Source organism: Aedes albopictus, chromosome 2 (assembly GCF_035046485.1).
Source record: "Aedes albopictus strain Foshan chromosome 2, AalbF5, whole genome shotgun sequence".
Classification (NCBI taxonomy): domain Eukaryota; kingdom Metazoa; phylum Arthropoda; class Insecta; order Diptera; family Culicidae; genus Aedes; species Aedes albopictus.
Window position 1 is genome coordinate 321,353,345 of NC_085137.1, and position 13,736 is coordinate 321,367,080.

Consider the following 13,736-nt stretch of genomic DNA (forward strand, 5'->3'; position numbering starts at 1 on the left):
CGATCCGACATTTGCACGATGCAAAACAACAGAATCTTTCTAACCTAGCTTTTCGTCAGCGGAAATTGTCAGGATTCTCCCTCCACGGCAAACAACATGCTGTAAGCTTCCGATCCGACATTTGCACGACGCAAAACAACAGGATCTTTCTAACCTAGCTTTTCGTCAGCGGACATTGTCGGGATTCTCCCTCCACGGCAAACAACATGTTGTAAGCATTCGATCCGACATTTGCACGAAGCAAAACAACAGGATCTTTCTAACCTTGCTTTTCGGCAGCGGACATTGCCGGAGGTTTTCCCCCACGGCAAACAACACGCTGTAAGCATTCGATCCGACATTTGCACGATGCAAAACAACAGGATCTTTCTAACCTTGCTTTTCGGCAGCGGACATTGCCGGAGGTTTTCCCCCACGGCAAACAACACGCTGAAAGCATTCGATCCGACATTTGCACGATGCAAAACAACAGGATCTTTCTAACCTTGCTTTTCGGCAGCGGACATTGCCGGAGGTTTTCCCCCACGGCAAACAACACGCTGTAAGCATTCGATCCGACATTTGCACGATGCAAAACAACAGGATCTTTCTAACCTTGCTTTTCGGCAGCGGACATTGCCGGAGGTTTTCCCCCACGGCAAACAACACGCTGTAAGCATTCGATCCGACATTTGCACGATGCAAAACAACAGGATCTTTCTAACCTTGCTTTTCGGCAGCGGACATTGCCGGAGGTTTTCCCCCACGGCAAACAACACGCTGTAAGCACAAAATAACAGAATCAATATAGCTTTTCCTTACCAGTTACTGCTGCTGGTTTATTTTTCTCGTGTTTTATTTCTTCCTCAATAATTGTTCAAGCGCATCCGGAAGCATGCACCATCCGGAGCCCACGATGAATATCACACCACATTTTTCACTTTTGTTGTTGTCTTAATTTTCTCTCTTTTGCATGCAAATTGAAGAGTGATTCCTCCCAGCAAAATAATAAATTAGTTCGATTTTTTTTCGCAATTGAACGAAAAACTGGCAGGAGTTCGCCAATGTGGAGTTTAGGATTTCTCTGGGAAGGAATCACCCCTCACGTGCAGCTCACACAACTTACCCAGGCTGACGTTGGTTCGCAAGTGGCAATAGTGAACGCGGTTGGGTGACGCCTGGAGTTGTTGCTACGCAAGCAGGGTTGCTAACATTGTCTGCTTGACAGTTCGCATCACATTCAAATGCGCTATATCGCCTGCTGTGATCATTCTCTTTATCACAGCTTTATTCAGTACATCTTATATCTCACAAGATCTAGGAGAATGTGCGCAGGACGAAAGATTTCTGGCCCTAACCTCCGAGAGATGGACGAGGAGGTTGGCCGGTTGAAAAACAACAAAGCCACTGGAGCAGATCAACTACCAAGCGAGCTTCTAAAATACGGTGGAGAAGCACTGGTGAGAGCACTACACTGGGTAATTACCAAGATTTGGGAGGAGGAAGTATTACCGGAGGAATGGATGGAAGGTATTGTGTGTCCTATTCACAAAAACGACGACAAGTTGTATTGCGGGAACTACCGCGCGATCACACTACTGCACGCTGTCTACAAGATACTCTTTTAAATTTTATGCCGCCATCTATCACCTAAAGCAGGAGAGTTCGTGGGGCAATATCAGGCTGGATGCATGGGTGAACGCACTAGATCGGACCAGATGTTCGCCATCCTCTAGGTGTTGCAGAAATGCCGCATATACAACGTGCGCACACATCATTTGTTCATCGATTCTAAATCGGCGCGGCGTATGATACAATCGATCTAGATCAGCTATGGCAGATTATGCGTAATCCTGGATACGATTGGTCAAGGCGACGATGGATCGAGTGATGTGCGTAGTTCGAGTATCAATGACATTCTCAGGGGGTGATGGTCTTTCGTGCTTGCTGTTTAACATTGCTTTAGAGGGTGTAATAAGGAGAGCGGGGATAAACACGAGTAGAACAATTTTCATCAGCCCTTGGAGTTTTCGAACGGAAGGTGCTGCGTATCATCTACGGCGGAGTGCTGATGTAAGATAAGAATTGTAGAAGGCGAATGAACCACGAGCTGCATCAGCTGCTGAGAGACCAAGCATCGTCCACACCGTGAAAATCGGGAGGCTACGGTGGGCGAGTCACGGTATGAGCATGTCGGATAGCAACCCGACTAAAATGGTTCTCGAGAGTCTTTCGACCTTCCCAGAGTGCGGATCTGGAGACACACAGCCATGGACCGAGTAGAATGAAGACGACTCCTATGTACAGTAGAGGTCGCTCAGGCTTTAGTCTGACCTGTAAGGTAAGTAACTCATCATCCATTCATCGCTTTCAAGGCGGCAGTTGACAGTTTCGACCGCACAGAGCTACGGAAAATCATGGACGAAAATGGCAATCCTGGGAAACTGACCAAACTAATCAAAACAACGATGGACGGTGTGCAAAACTGCGTAGGGGTTTCGGGTGATTCATTGATCTCGTCGGGAAGAAGTCCCGTAACGTGGGCAGATCACCTTACAATGGTGCGTTGCGGTGTAAGATCTGCCACACCAAATTTAGATCTTGCAACATTTCCTGTCTAAAGTGATCACAGTTATGTACCAATCAAGATCTAAGTTTGGAGTACTTTTTATGTATGTGTTGTGTTATATTATATCAAAGATTTTTAAGTACAAGATAACCCACTCTGGCATTTCTCATACTATCGGTTGGCGAACAGATTCGTTCGACGACAACGCCACATGCAGCGGGAAATCGAACCATTTGAACGAAAATAATCGAGTTAGCTATGGTTTTTTTGCTGCGTAGTAGACGTCATTTTAGAGAGTCGGAGGTTGACGTTGCAAAAAGTCAAAGTCCTTTGAAACAGAGGGGTGAGGTCCGGACAACTTACACTGTGGTGATCAGCAGAACACTCACTGAATTAGAAGTGCCGTAATAATTTTCTATCTGCGTTCTAACAACAAGATTAACATTAAACCCTACTTTGGCCAAACCTTTCCGTCCCCCAACAGAGTCTTCGTAGTTTATGAACAGGCTCTGAGTAGGGACTTCACTGATCTCGGTTGGGATGTGAGTTTTTGCTATGCCAGACTAGTTATGGTCACGTCAAAGCTTGGTGTAAGCATTTACATAAAACTAATAGGAGAGTAACACATTTCAATCTGGTTGCAACTTAATGTTGTTGGAATATCTCTCGATAAAGTTGTCTCAAGGGAGAAACCCTTGTGGAACATGGGCTGGAAGAGCTTTTTTCTGTTAAAACAATGTTAATGTTAAAAGTAAGCGACCCAACGTTACCCAATGTACTTTCTAGGTTTAATCACCCAATGTAACGTGACAAACTTCCACAAAAAATTGCATTCATGTATCCCACACACTTGGACTGCGGAGCACCAAGAAAATGACGTCTGGAGCTCGTTCAAAATTTTCGTTGTTTATCCTTTTCTTTTTCAATCATAGTCACCCGTCGGTTTGCGGCAGTAAATTAGTTCGACCGCGAGTCAAGCGTGTCGCTGCTGTCGGTAAAATGCGTTCGCCAATTCAGCGCCAGAGTGGGTCATATTCTTAATTTATTATATTTGATTATATCTTTTACTACTAATTAACATTTTATTTCAGGAGGATTCAGGTAAATTTTATCTATGAATAAATGCCAGCCAAATATAATCATAACCTTTTAAAAATGCTATGACATCCATGTGCACAACAGAACATGTGCACGATGAACAAATTGAGATTTGAAATTATGAAAAGAAATCCACGTACTCCGGTGAGACTCGAACTCACGACTCCCAATTCGCTAGACGGGCGCTTCTATTCCTTCAATATTCGGAGTCACTCGACTATCTCCGTCGCCAGCAGGCCTAGAACTGAACTCGATTCCACAATCGCACATGGTTATCTTCTTTTCACAATCCAAACCCCCTTCGGATGGGATTAGATGAACATCTAACACATTGTCTGTTGTGCACATGTATGTCAAAGCGGGAGAGGAAGTTATTTTTTTTTTTTTTTTTATTTTTAATTGTCGAGAGCTTCGGGCACTGCCTTCCAATCACTTATTGGTATGGCAATTAGTGTGCAGTCGGACTCTCGACGGGTCGGTCCGGAGATAGTCGAGTGACTCCGTAGCTTGAAGGAATAGAAGCGCCCGTCTAGCGAATTGGGAGTCGTGAGTTCGAGTCTCACCGGAGTACGTGGATTTCTTTTCATAATTTCAAATCTCAATTTGTTCATCGTGCACATGTTCTGTTGTGCACATGGATGTCATAGCATTTTCAACAGTGTAATTTCCCACATGGCTTGGTCAGCCAAAGCAAAATCAAGAAATTGACATTCATAACCTTTTAGTTTTCATACAACAAAAAGGTAAGAATGTTCTATCATATAATAAAAATAATCACACATACATACATATTATATCATATATTGGAAAAGGGAGGGACCATCAGGGCACCCGATTGAAACGATTTGGACAGGAGCCTGGAACTGCCTCCTTCTTGTTGTTGACATTTCGTGGATTGAGGGCGGGCTCTTCGACCCCATCTATTGGGAGTACATATTTTGTCAATCGAGGGCTTGATTTTGCAGTTGTTCGTGAGAACTTTCTTTTGGAAGGAGATTCTTTTCCCCTGACGCGGGCTTCGCGCAAGTGTCTCTACTTGCGGGTCCGCACAACCCTTTTTGGCCCTTCATACAGGAGAATGGCTGATCACTAACAGCTGCACAATCTTGATCAAATCGCTTTTCAGATTATTCCAGTGCTATAGGCTGTTGCCTTGCTACAATGGATGGTAGAACAAAATCATCATCACACCATCATTCATTGATCTCGTCGGGAATAGCATCAACGTGACGGACTCTCATGCCTACTTGTCAGCAGCATCAATCGCTCGAGGAGGACCTGCAAACACTTTGAGTTTTCAAGCGTACTGACGACGATCTTTGGCTGTGTGCTGGAGAACGGTATCTAGCAAAGAAGAACGAATCACAAGTTCGTTGCTATCTACGGCGAACACAGCAGAGCATGTTACAAGAATGTTGGATGGCAACCCACCTAAGATTGTGCTGAAGGTGCAAGACGACGTGGTGTATAGCGGACAAGGTGGACTGGTGGCCATATTAGAGAGAACAGCAATGTGTATCGTATGACTGTGTAGTGTCATTTATGTGAAGATGCTGAACTAAATAATTGAAATGAATAAATACTGAGTGTGACGAGTTCGATTTCTAGTCGATTCCGGAACTCGTAATGAAAATTGGTGTGACTTCCTTGGGCATAGAGTAACTTCGTGGATGGCACACAATATACATATGCAAAATGGTCATTGTCAGAGGAACTTCTCAGGTAATAACTGTAGAAGTGCACATATAACACTGAAGCGAGAAGCAGGCTATGTTCTAATTGGGGTATTACGCCAAAAAGAATTGATACAATTGATAAGTTTTTTTATAGCAGTTTTACTTGTCTAAGCATAGAATAAAAAAATATTACGAGTAATGATATTTATTAAATGTTAAGGCTTTGTTGAACTATCACAGATACCCAGTTTTCTTAAGTTCACACGAATGGCATGAATAATCGAGAGCGAAAAAAAGGTTCGCTATTATTAGGCGGATTATTATAATGCTTTTCTGCAGCTAACAAATGCCTAAGCGTTTATATACCTACCTAAATGTCCAATAGATATCAAACGACATGACGTTGAGCCAAAAGAAGCTAACCATGAACCAAAAATACACTAAATAGCCGGACACCTTGCAGTGCAGGCTGCTTCCTTCGAACAGACCCATTTGAACCAACGACAGCACCGTGTAGCCGGCGGCCAATCCCAGCACGTAGCACATCAGTGATTTTCCGTGCATATTCCGCAGCTCCGGGATGCAGGCATAGACGAAGAAGGTGACCAGCAGGAACGGCACCGACAGAAGCATTCCTGTTGGGAGACAGCAGAAGAAAAATGAATGAACGACAAATAACATACAATTCAGATACACTAATCATCATACAGATAACGGGGGTGGAAACTTAACAACAGCGGCTACGCCGACGACAACGATGCCTACTATTGTACCGTAACTTATCGTTAAGTCAATCATCTTCAAGCAATCCCAAAAATGTAAACTTTTGTTTCAATGGACAATCCAACCCTAATAGGAAATATGAAACATTCGTAAATGCATAGGATGATAGATTGATATACCTTGCTGATCAACTACACCCCAGCCAACGGTACCGCTGGTAGCGCACCCGTTTTGGGTTTCCATCATGTTTTCGGTAACGCCCTGATGGCGCCATATATCACGCTGTGCATTGGCGGGGTTGTTTCGACTAATTGGCTTATCTACGCGGTTGGGTCGCGGCGTTTGAGCGAGATCCGGAATGTAGCTAGTAGGAACAATGTTCGGCATAAATGGTTGGTGGTTATGCGCTATCGCGCTATCACATTTAGCGAACACCCATATTGAAGACGATTAAACGCTCTGGTTAATGGTTCGACAAACAGTGCGGTGGCAATTTGATAGGTTTCTAATATTGGCTGATGATGACTGGTGACGATGAGTATTTGCATTGGGCGATGGATCGAAATGCGTTTTTCCCGATGAAGAAGGTTAATTATACGCGTTTGGAGTGGTTTTATGGATCATTGTACTATCAGAGCGCAGCGTGCGGCACCCTGATTACAAGACCAATATAAATTTTATAGTCAGTAGCATTGTTTTAAGTTTGATTTTTTTACTACCTGTGATTCATTTTTATAAGGGCCGATTTCTTCAACTTGACATTCATTCTGAAGATTAGTATTCAATCAAACTACAGGTAGGTAAATGTTTGGTAAAGCGTACCTTCGATACTTTGCGTTAACGAGACACGGTGTCAAAATATTGATTACACAACGTAACAAAAAAATAGCTTTTTGTCTGTCTCAAGAGCAAACTTATGTGTCTCCGAAGGATTTTGGGCCGCTGAATGCGAATCCGGGCTCAGATTTGCTCTAACACGTCACAATTTTGAGCTATACCTCAATTTATAGGGCAAAATATGCGATTTTGGGCTTTTTTGACTGCAAGCCATTAAGCAAGGAAATATTTTTTTTAGGCAATCAAAAGGTTAATTGGTAAATTATCATCTACATTAACGACTCATGCAAAATTATTATTATCTTTATTATCGAGATTTTCAACCAGGGGCTGGTTCATCTCCGACTCATGCAAAATATTTCGTTTTACCAAATCGAATTTGATAGTTTTAAGCGATTTATGTTAGGTACAATATTTCCCATACAAGTCCTCCTCCAAAAGTTGCATGCAAGTTTTCATACTAACATAAAATGCTTAAATCTATCAAATTTGATTAGGTAAAACAAAATATTTTGCATGATTCGTTAATTTAGATGTTATTTGACCAATTAACCTTTTGATTGCTTAAAAAAATATTTCCAAGCTTAATGGCTTGCAGTCAAAAAAGCCCAAAATCGCATATTTTGCCCTATAAATTGAGGTATAGCTCAAAATTGTGACGTGTTGAAGCAAATCTGAGCCCGGATTCGGATTCAGCGGCCCAAAATCATTCGGAGACACATAAGTTTGCTCTTGAGACAAAAAAAAAATGTTGCGCTGTGTTATTATCGAACTTTCATGTACCTCAGATTTTTCTTCATAGAATGTTAGAATTTCGGCTATAATTTATTATATTTTTATTATAAATGCAAATTTGATTTTTCCTAGAGAATTTCGGCTTGCAGTCTGATAAATTGCGTTGATTAATTGTTTATCAACGCCGACGTTTCAGTCCGGCTATTGGACCATCTTCAGGGCTCGATACGCTAATCAACAAGTTACACAATTTTGTTCAAATTCAAAACTGTCGGGTTGAAAAGGGTCACGCCGTCTGGTACACGTTTGGGCCATTCGTTCCGATCGGATTTGGGAAATCCCTAGCTGGCGCACGGGTACTACCTGCCGGTGCAGATGGTTCGGGTTCTCCCGAAAAAGTCGGGTCTGTTCCCGCTTCTTTTTGTAATGTTCCACTGTTGCACAATTGCTCTGCACTCCTCGTTGAACCATTCGTTCCGACGAGTCTGTTTCACGTACCCGATAGTGCTCCCGGCTGTTATTACTGCACTCCAGCAGTCTTCTAGAGGGGCTATATCGAGTTCATCCTCGTATGGCAATGCTGCTGCGAGATTCTGAGCGTATGCTAAGGTGACATCCGGTTGCTTCAGTCACTTAAGGTTGTACAATGCCGGTCGCTGGTACCTCGACGAGTGTTAGGTCGTTTTCCATCGTCAGCCGATGGGCTCTGAACATTCCAATCGTCGACGTGAATTCCTCCTCTTGTAATCTTACCCACCCATATTTATTTACTACTTTTGACGGCATTTCTAGCCCATATGAAATTGATCATCAATATTAACTTTTTCTCGATCAGCCTAGTATCTGTAGCGATTGTCTGAATTGGCTAAGAATAACACTACGGTCCGCCAGTTCCGGCGGTAAGAGTCCACTAAACAGGTGACCCCTAATTCATGGTGTGATGCGGCTATATGCTTACCATGTCTAGGAACGAATAACTAGGGGGCTTTAATAGAAACCTAACCGCTAACGGGGCCTGTAGAGAACCAGGACGCCCTCGACAGTGTTTTGCTCTTACTGCGCTAGCAGCAATGGCGCAGTGAACCTTGAGCTTCTCCAAAACAATCAGCTGCCCTTATTTAGTCTCAAACTTGAGGCTAAATAATGGCGGGATAATGAAGATGTCATTGATTAGTTTAAATTTTCACCTATATGGTTTCGCATTATGCAATTTATACAGTGTATTCTGTGTATCTTCGCCTTTGGCGTATTCCAATCGAAACCGATCTGGTTTTATTGCGGCTGTTCCTTGTTGTGCTGTGATTGTAAGAAGTTTATTATTGCCTAGTTTAGGTAGTAGCAACGGTTAGGATGGCTCAGATAAATCTTCAGCATAAAAGAACAACAACAATCAATATTTGCAGACTTATGGAAAATGGTACAATCAAAGTGCCCTTAGTCCAAAAACCTTACTTTCATGGTGGGAATTTCTATCTTGGAAACCTTGTGAACCGGGTGTTTGTTGCTTTCATTAAAAATGAAATGGCAAACTCGCTAGTCATGCCTCGAGCTTGTGTGCTTGTCAACAACGCAATTGATGCTACACTCGTCTCTTAATTAACCACCAGAGGTCCAGAGATGTATGTGCTATCACAATTGATGTACTTATCCGTTGGAATCCTCAACAGGAAATACTTCTATGGTTCGGTGTATTTACCGCATGATGAACCATCCCCTGAGGATGCTTTAAAACAAGTCATCGCATACTGCACTTCAAAAGGCCTTCCTCTAATTGATGGCAGTGATGCAAATGCTCACCATATCATCTGGGGCAGCTTAGATGTTAACTTCAATGGCTCAAGTTTGATGGAGTACTTAAGTAGTACAATTCTTGGATTACTTAACAAAGGCACCGCCCAACCTCCAAGATATCTGCTAGAGAGGATGTGTTAGACATAACGCTTCGCTCTAGTAAAATAAATCATGAGCTGACCAATCGGCATGTGTCAGATGAAGAATCTTTATCTGACCATCGCTATAATAGTTTTTGAACATGTGCATGTTCACTTCACAAACTTTGCGTTTCAGGAATCCCCGGTCATCCAACTGGGATCTCTTTCCTGATTTGGATGCGGTCAAATTTCCTGGATACACACCATCCATTGACACTCCAAGTGATTTAGATGATGCCGTTGATACTACAACGACCTTCATCAAGGGTGCTTTTGGGGAAGCATGCCCTCTATGGTCTGTGAAAACCACAAGAAGAACCGCTTGGTGGAATTCTGATCTGGCGAAGCGCAGGAAACAATGTAGAAAGAGTTGGAACAGACGACGTTCAGCTGGTTCGGAGGCTTTCAGGTCGGCTCGCAAGGGATAAAAGAAAGCTCTCCAGTCTGTAGAACGATTTGGCTGGAAAAAAAACCATTGTACAAATGTTTCCAGTTTCAGTGAAGTCGGTCGGTTAAACAAAATCCTTGCAAAATCTAAAGATTTCGGAGTAAGCGAACTTCGTTTGTCAAATGCCGAGTTCACTTCCTCTGATGAGAAAGTTCTGGAATGCTTATTCAGCACACACTTTCCCGGGTTTGTGGATATTACACACAGAAGTCCAATGTCGCGACTATTCGTGTGACTAACATCTAGTTTGCCACGCCCTTACAGCGTCAGTAGCGGTACTAGAAATATCAAAAAAAAATTGTTTACCAAAACAAAATGTCCTCTACAAGTTGGAGACATAAAAATAGTCAATTATTGTAATTAAAGTTATTAACATAATTAACCTTCTTCGTGCATTAGCTTGCGCGCACCTCGCTGACCTAGTGCACGTTTAGGGGTCATAATGACCCTAATGCACGAAGAGGGTTAAATGGGAAAAGTGACGATAGCGCCATTGGAGTTCTAGTGTATTTCTATTAATATTACATGAACCTGATGGCTTTTCTTATCTAGTTATAAGCCTCTGCATTCGGCGCGGAGTATTGTATAGTATAGAATCGGTTATTATTAGCTTTATTAGGGAGATTTTCAGCCCGAGGCTGGTTCATCTCCACTAGAATCGGTTAAGTGGGCAATAAATAGCTTTACTCCTTTCAAATCTCCTGGGGCAGATGGGATTTATCCTATTTTGCTTCAGAAAGGATTTGATTATTTTAAACATGTTTTAAAAAAAAATACTTGTTTGCACTTTTGCTACAGGGTATGTTACTGTAAAGTTTATTCCGAAAGTGGGTCGTTGCGTAGTATGAAGAAGCAAAGATTTTCAGACCTATCTGTTTGACCTCTTTTCTTAGAACGCATTGTGGATCATCACATCCGCAATGTTTATCTGGCCAACGCGCCTCTTCATGTGAACACAGAGAACAGACGAACATGCTCAAACAAAATTTCATAAAAATCTTGAGAAAAAAAATCCCATAGCGACATCGACAGTGACTTTCCCATCTAAAAACTCGTTTCGACGCCATTATGGCGCTAACCTATGAATTATTCCTCACCTTTAAGTTTTCCTACTCAGAGACTGAGTTGTATTTCCTCAAATAACAATATGTGTATTGTTATTTCATTCATTCAACAAAAAGATGGAGCAACCCATTGGCAAATAGTTTCGACATTTTCAATTAAAAATGAGCTGAACAACAATACAATAATTGTTCCCCAACAAAAATCAACACATTCTCTTCGTGGAACTATACTAAGGTGCACGCCTGGGGACAGTAGCGCCAGTCATTTCAGAACAACCGTTGCAATGTTGTACACAATCTAGTAAGTCCAGTGTGGCTCTTTTACACAATATCAAGAAGACGATCGCTCAAAAGCAATTAGATTCATCAAATGCTCAAAAACCGACAACACTTCTCGACATTACGTCAAGCAACGATTAGGAAATTGAGTGTTTGTGGATGCCCCCAAGAGGGAGTCCTTTCACCGCTTCTGTGGAATCTGGTAGCAGATACGCTACTGAGGCGACCCAATAATAGTGGCTTTCCTACTTATGGTTTTGCAGACGACTAGTTAACATTGTTTGTTGGTATGTTCGTGAAAGCTGTGAATCCGATTGTGGAACTTCAAATCATTTAATATGTAACTGTCCAGTTTTTCGAGTACTCGGCAAACACTTATTAAGTAAAACTGTGCATAAAAAGTGCCCTCTCCCAGGGTATCTTTTCCTATTTTCATACCTGTCCCTATCCCCATCCCAATTCCAATTCCCCTCCTTTTCCTTCAGGCATATGATGAAATAAGCTTTTGTTATGGCGATGGCACAAATGTCATAATTGTACAAACATTTTACATTCTACAAAAAAGTAGAAACGAAACTGAAAAACTGAGAAATTATTTAATTTTATTTTTAAAATATATGTTCGATTGTTTGTTTTGTCGAATTTTACGCGATGGCCCTGTCCTATTTTGTCCTCTAGACTTATTGTCTTTAAACCTTTTGTCATAGAATCAAAAAAGCAGTTAGAAGAAAATTCCTACACATGTTTTGTTAAAGAAGCAATCAGATTCCTCCAATTTGCATGTAACTGTTAGGGGAGACTGGGGAGACTTGATCCCTTTTTCTTAACCTTCGAGGACGCGCGCCATCAAGCTACCGAAACTGCACCGCGCTCGCGCTGTATATGACGAGCGAGGTTTTTTTGGTAGTGTTGTACTTTTTACAACAGCGCGCGCGCTGAAGGGTTAATTTACCTGAAACTTTAAGAAAAAACACAAAACTAGATCCGATTTCCGTACAAAATGGCAGGTAAACATCTATTGCAAGTTAATACACAACAGAAGGCCTTTAAATTATTGTTAAAGTTTTCAAAACTGTGTTTTTATGGAGGCATGTCTTATGATGTATTTTTAAAAAATGGGTGACACTTGATCCCCCTTTGAGCACATGGTTTATTTAAAGGGAAAATAATCCCAGAGTCTTCCTATTCATTTTCTTTTCGAGTTTTCTTGTATTTTCGATGAATATGGAGTGTTTGAAATTGTAAGATTTCCTTAATTTTTTAAGGATATGCCGTATTTTCAAAATGGGGAGACTTGATCCCCCTTTTCTTGGTTTGTACTAAAGTTATAATTATCTGACACATTTTATCGTTGAAAAGACTAGAATTCCAAGTAAATAGAGGCTTCCGAATAGAATTTTATTTTTCAGATGTATAATGTGTGTGTAATCCTCGAGGGATCAAATCTCCCCATGTCACTGTTGTGTATACTAAGCTGAAATAGTTAAAATATGTTAACAACAGCCTTATTTGGATAAATAAGTTTGAAAGTATTTTTTTTAAACTATGTGCTGTAAAATTTTGACACGATTTGGTACAATTTTCACAAATTTATTGATATTTTTTGGAATCGCCTAAAAGATTTCTGAAGGACTGAAAACAAACCATCAGCCGTTAAAAAATAATACAATGTACAATTGAAATCACTTGTAGTCAAAACATAGTCGTTTGTCCAAGAGTAGTTTTGGAAAAAAAATATGCTAGAAGAAAAATGTTTTTGATTCCGAGCAAATATGGGGGGAACAAGTCTCCCCAGGGATCAAGTCTCCTCAGTCTCCCCTAATCATATTTTGACGACATCTTTCTAATCCATTGATCAGTTCCATTCAGTCCCGATTCAACTCGCCCGAATATATTTTTAATTCTACACAACACACTGATGATAAACTCACTCTAATGTATCACTCATTAGCAGTGATGTTGATTGTTACGAAGAGTAGAAAACCAAACAAATCGTCCCCGTCATCAAGCACCCACCTATTCATTCGACTGTAAAAACGGAAAGAAAATTAACACGAACAATTTATGATCATTTCACGCGAAGTGTGAAAGAAACTTGGACATTTTCTTGCTTTTTTTCAAACAAATGGGGGTATATTTATGAGCTGTTTGGAAGATTTAGGTGGTTCAATAGTGGGTTAATGACTAATGTTTTTTTTTTTTTGTTATCGGTTCAAATTTGGATATATTTTCCAATACCGTAAACCGGGGTCAAATTGATCAGTAGGGTGAAATTGTAATTCCATACTTGGAACTTCTCAGCGTCGTAATGATCTTAAACTTCTTACCTCATATAGCTCATAGATGTCTATAGATGAGTGAAGACTTTTATTTTATTTTTGTTTTATAAAAGTTTAT

General features: G+C 41.2%; 2 protein-coding genes across 4 annotated transcripts in view; one reads left to right on the forward strand and one right to left on the reverse strand.

The window, feature by feature from the left end:
- Nucleotides 1–13,736, forward strand: part of LOC109403057 (tyrosine-protein kinase transmembrane receptor Ror) — a 278,655-nt gene that overhangs the window by 110,489 nt on the left and 154,430 nt on the right. The window lies entirely within an intron of this gene.
- The window catches only part of LOC109408655 (G-protein coupled receptor Mth2), a 149,405-nt gene that overhangs the window by 29,470 nt on the left and 106,199 nt on the right, over nucleotides 1–13,736 (reverse strand). For all 3 annotated transcript variants that reach the window (XR_009997827.1, XM_019681999.3, XM_062852351.1), the window contains exon 4: nucleotides 5,693–5,957. Coding sequence is in view for 2 of the 3 variants with exons in the window: in XM_019681999.3 (XP_019537544.3) it covers nucleotides 5,693–5,957 (265 nt within the window). In the remaining variant the exon portion in view is untranslated. The remainder of the gene's footprint in view (nucleotides 1–5,692; nucleotides 5,958–13,736) is intronic.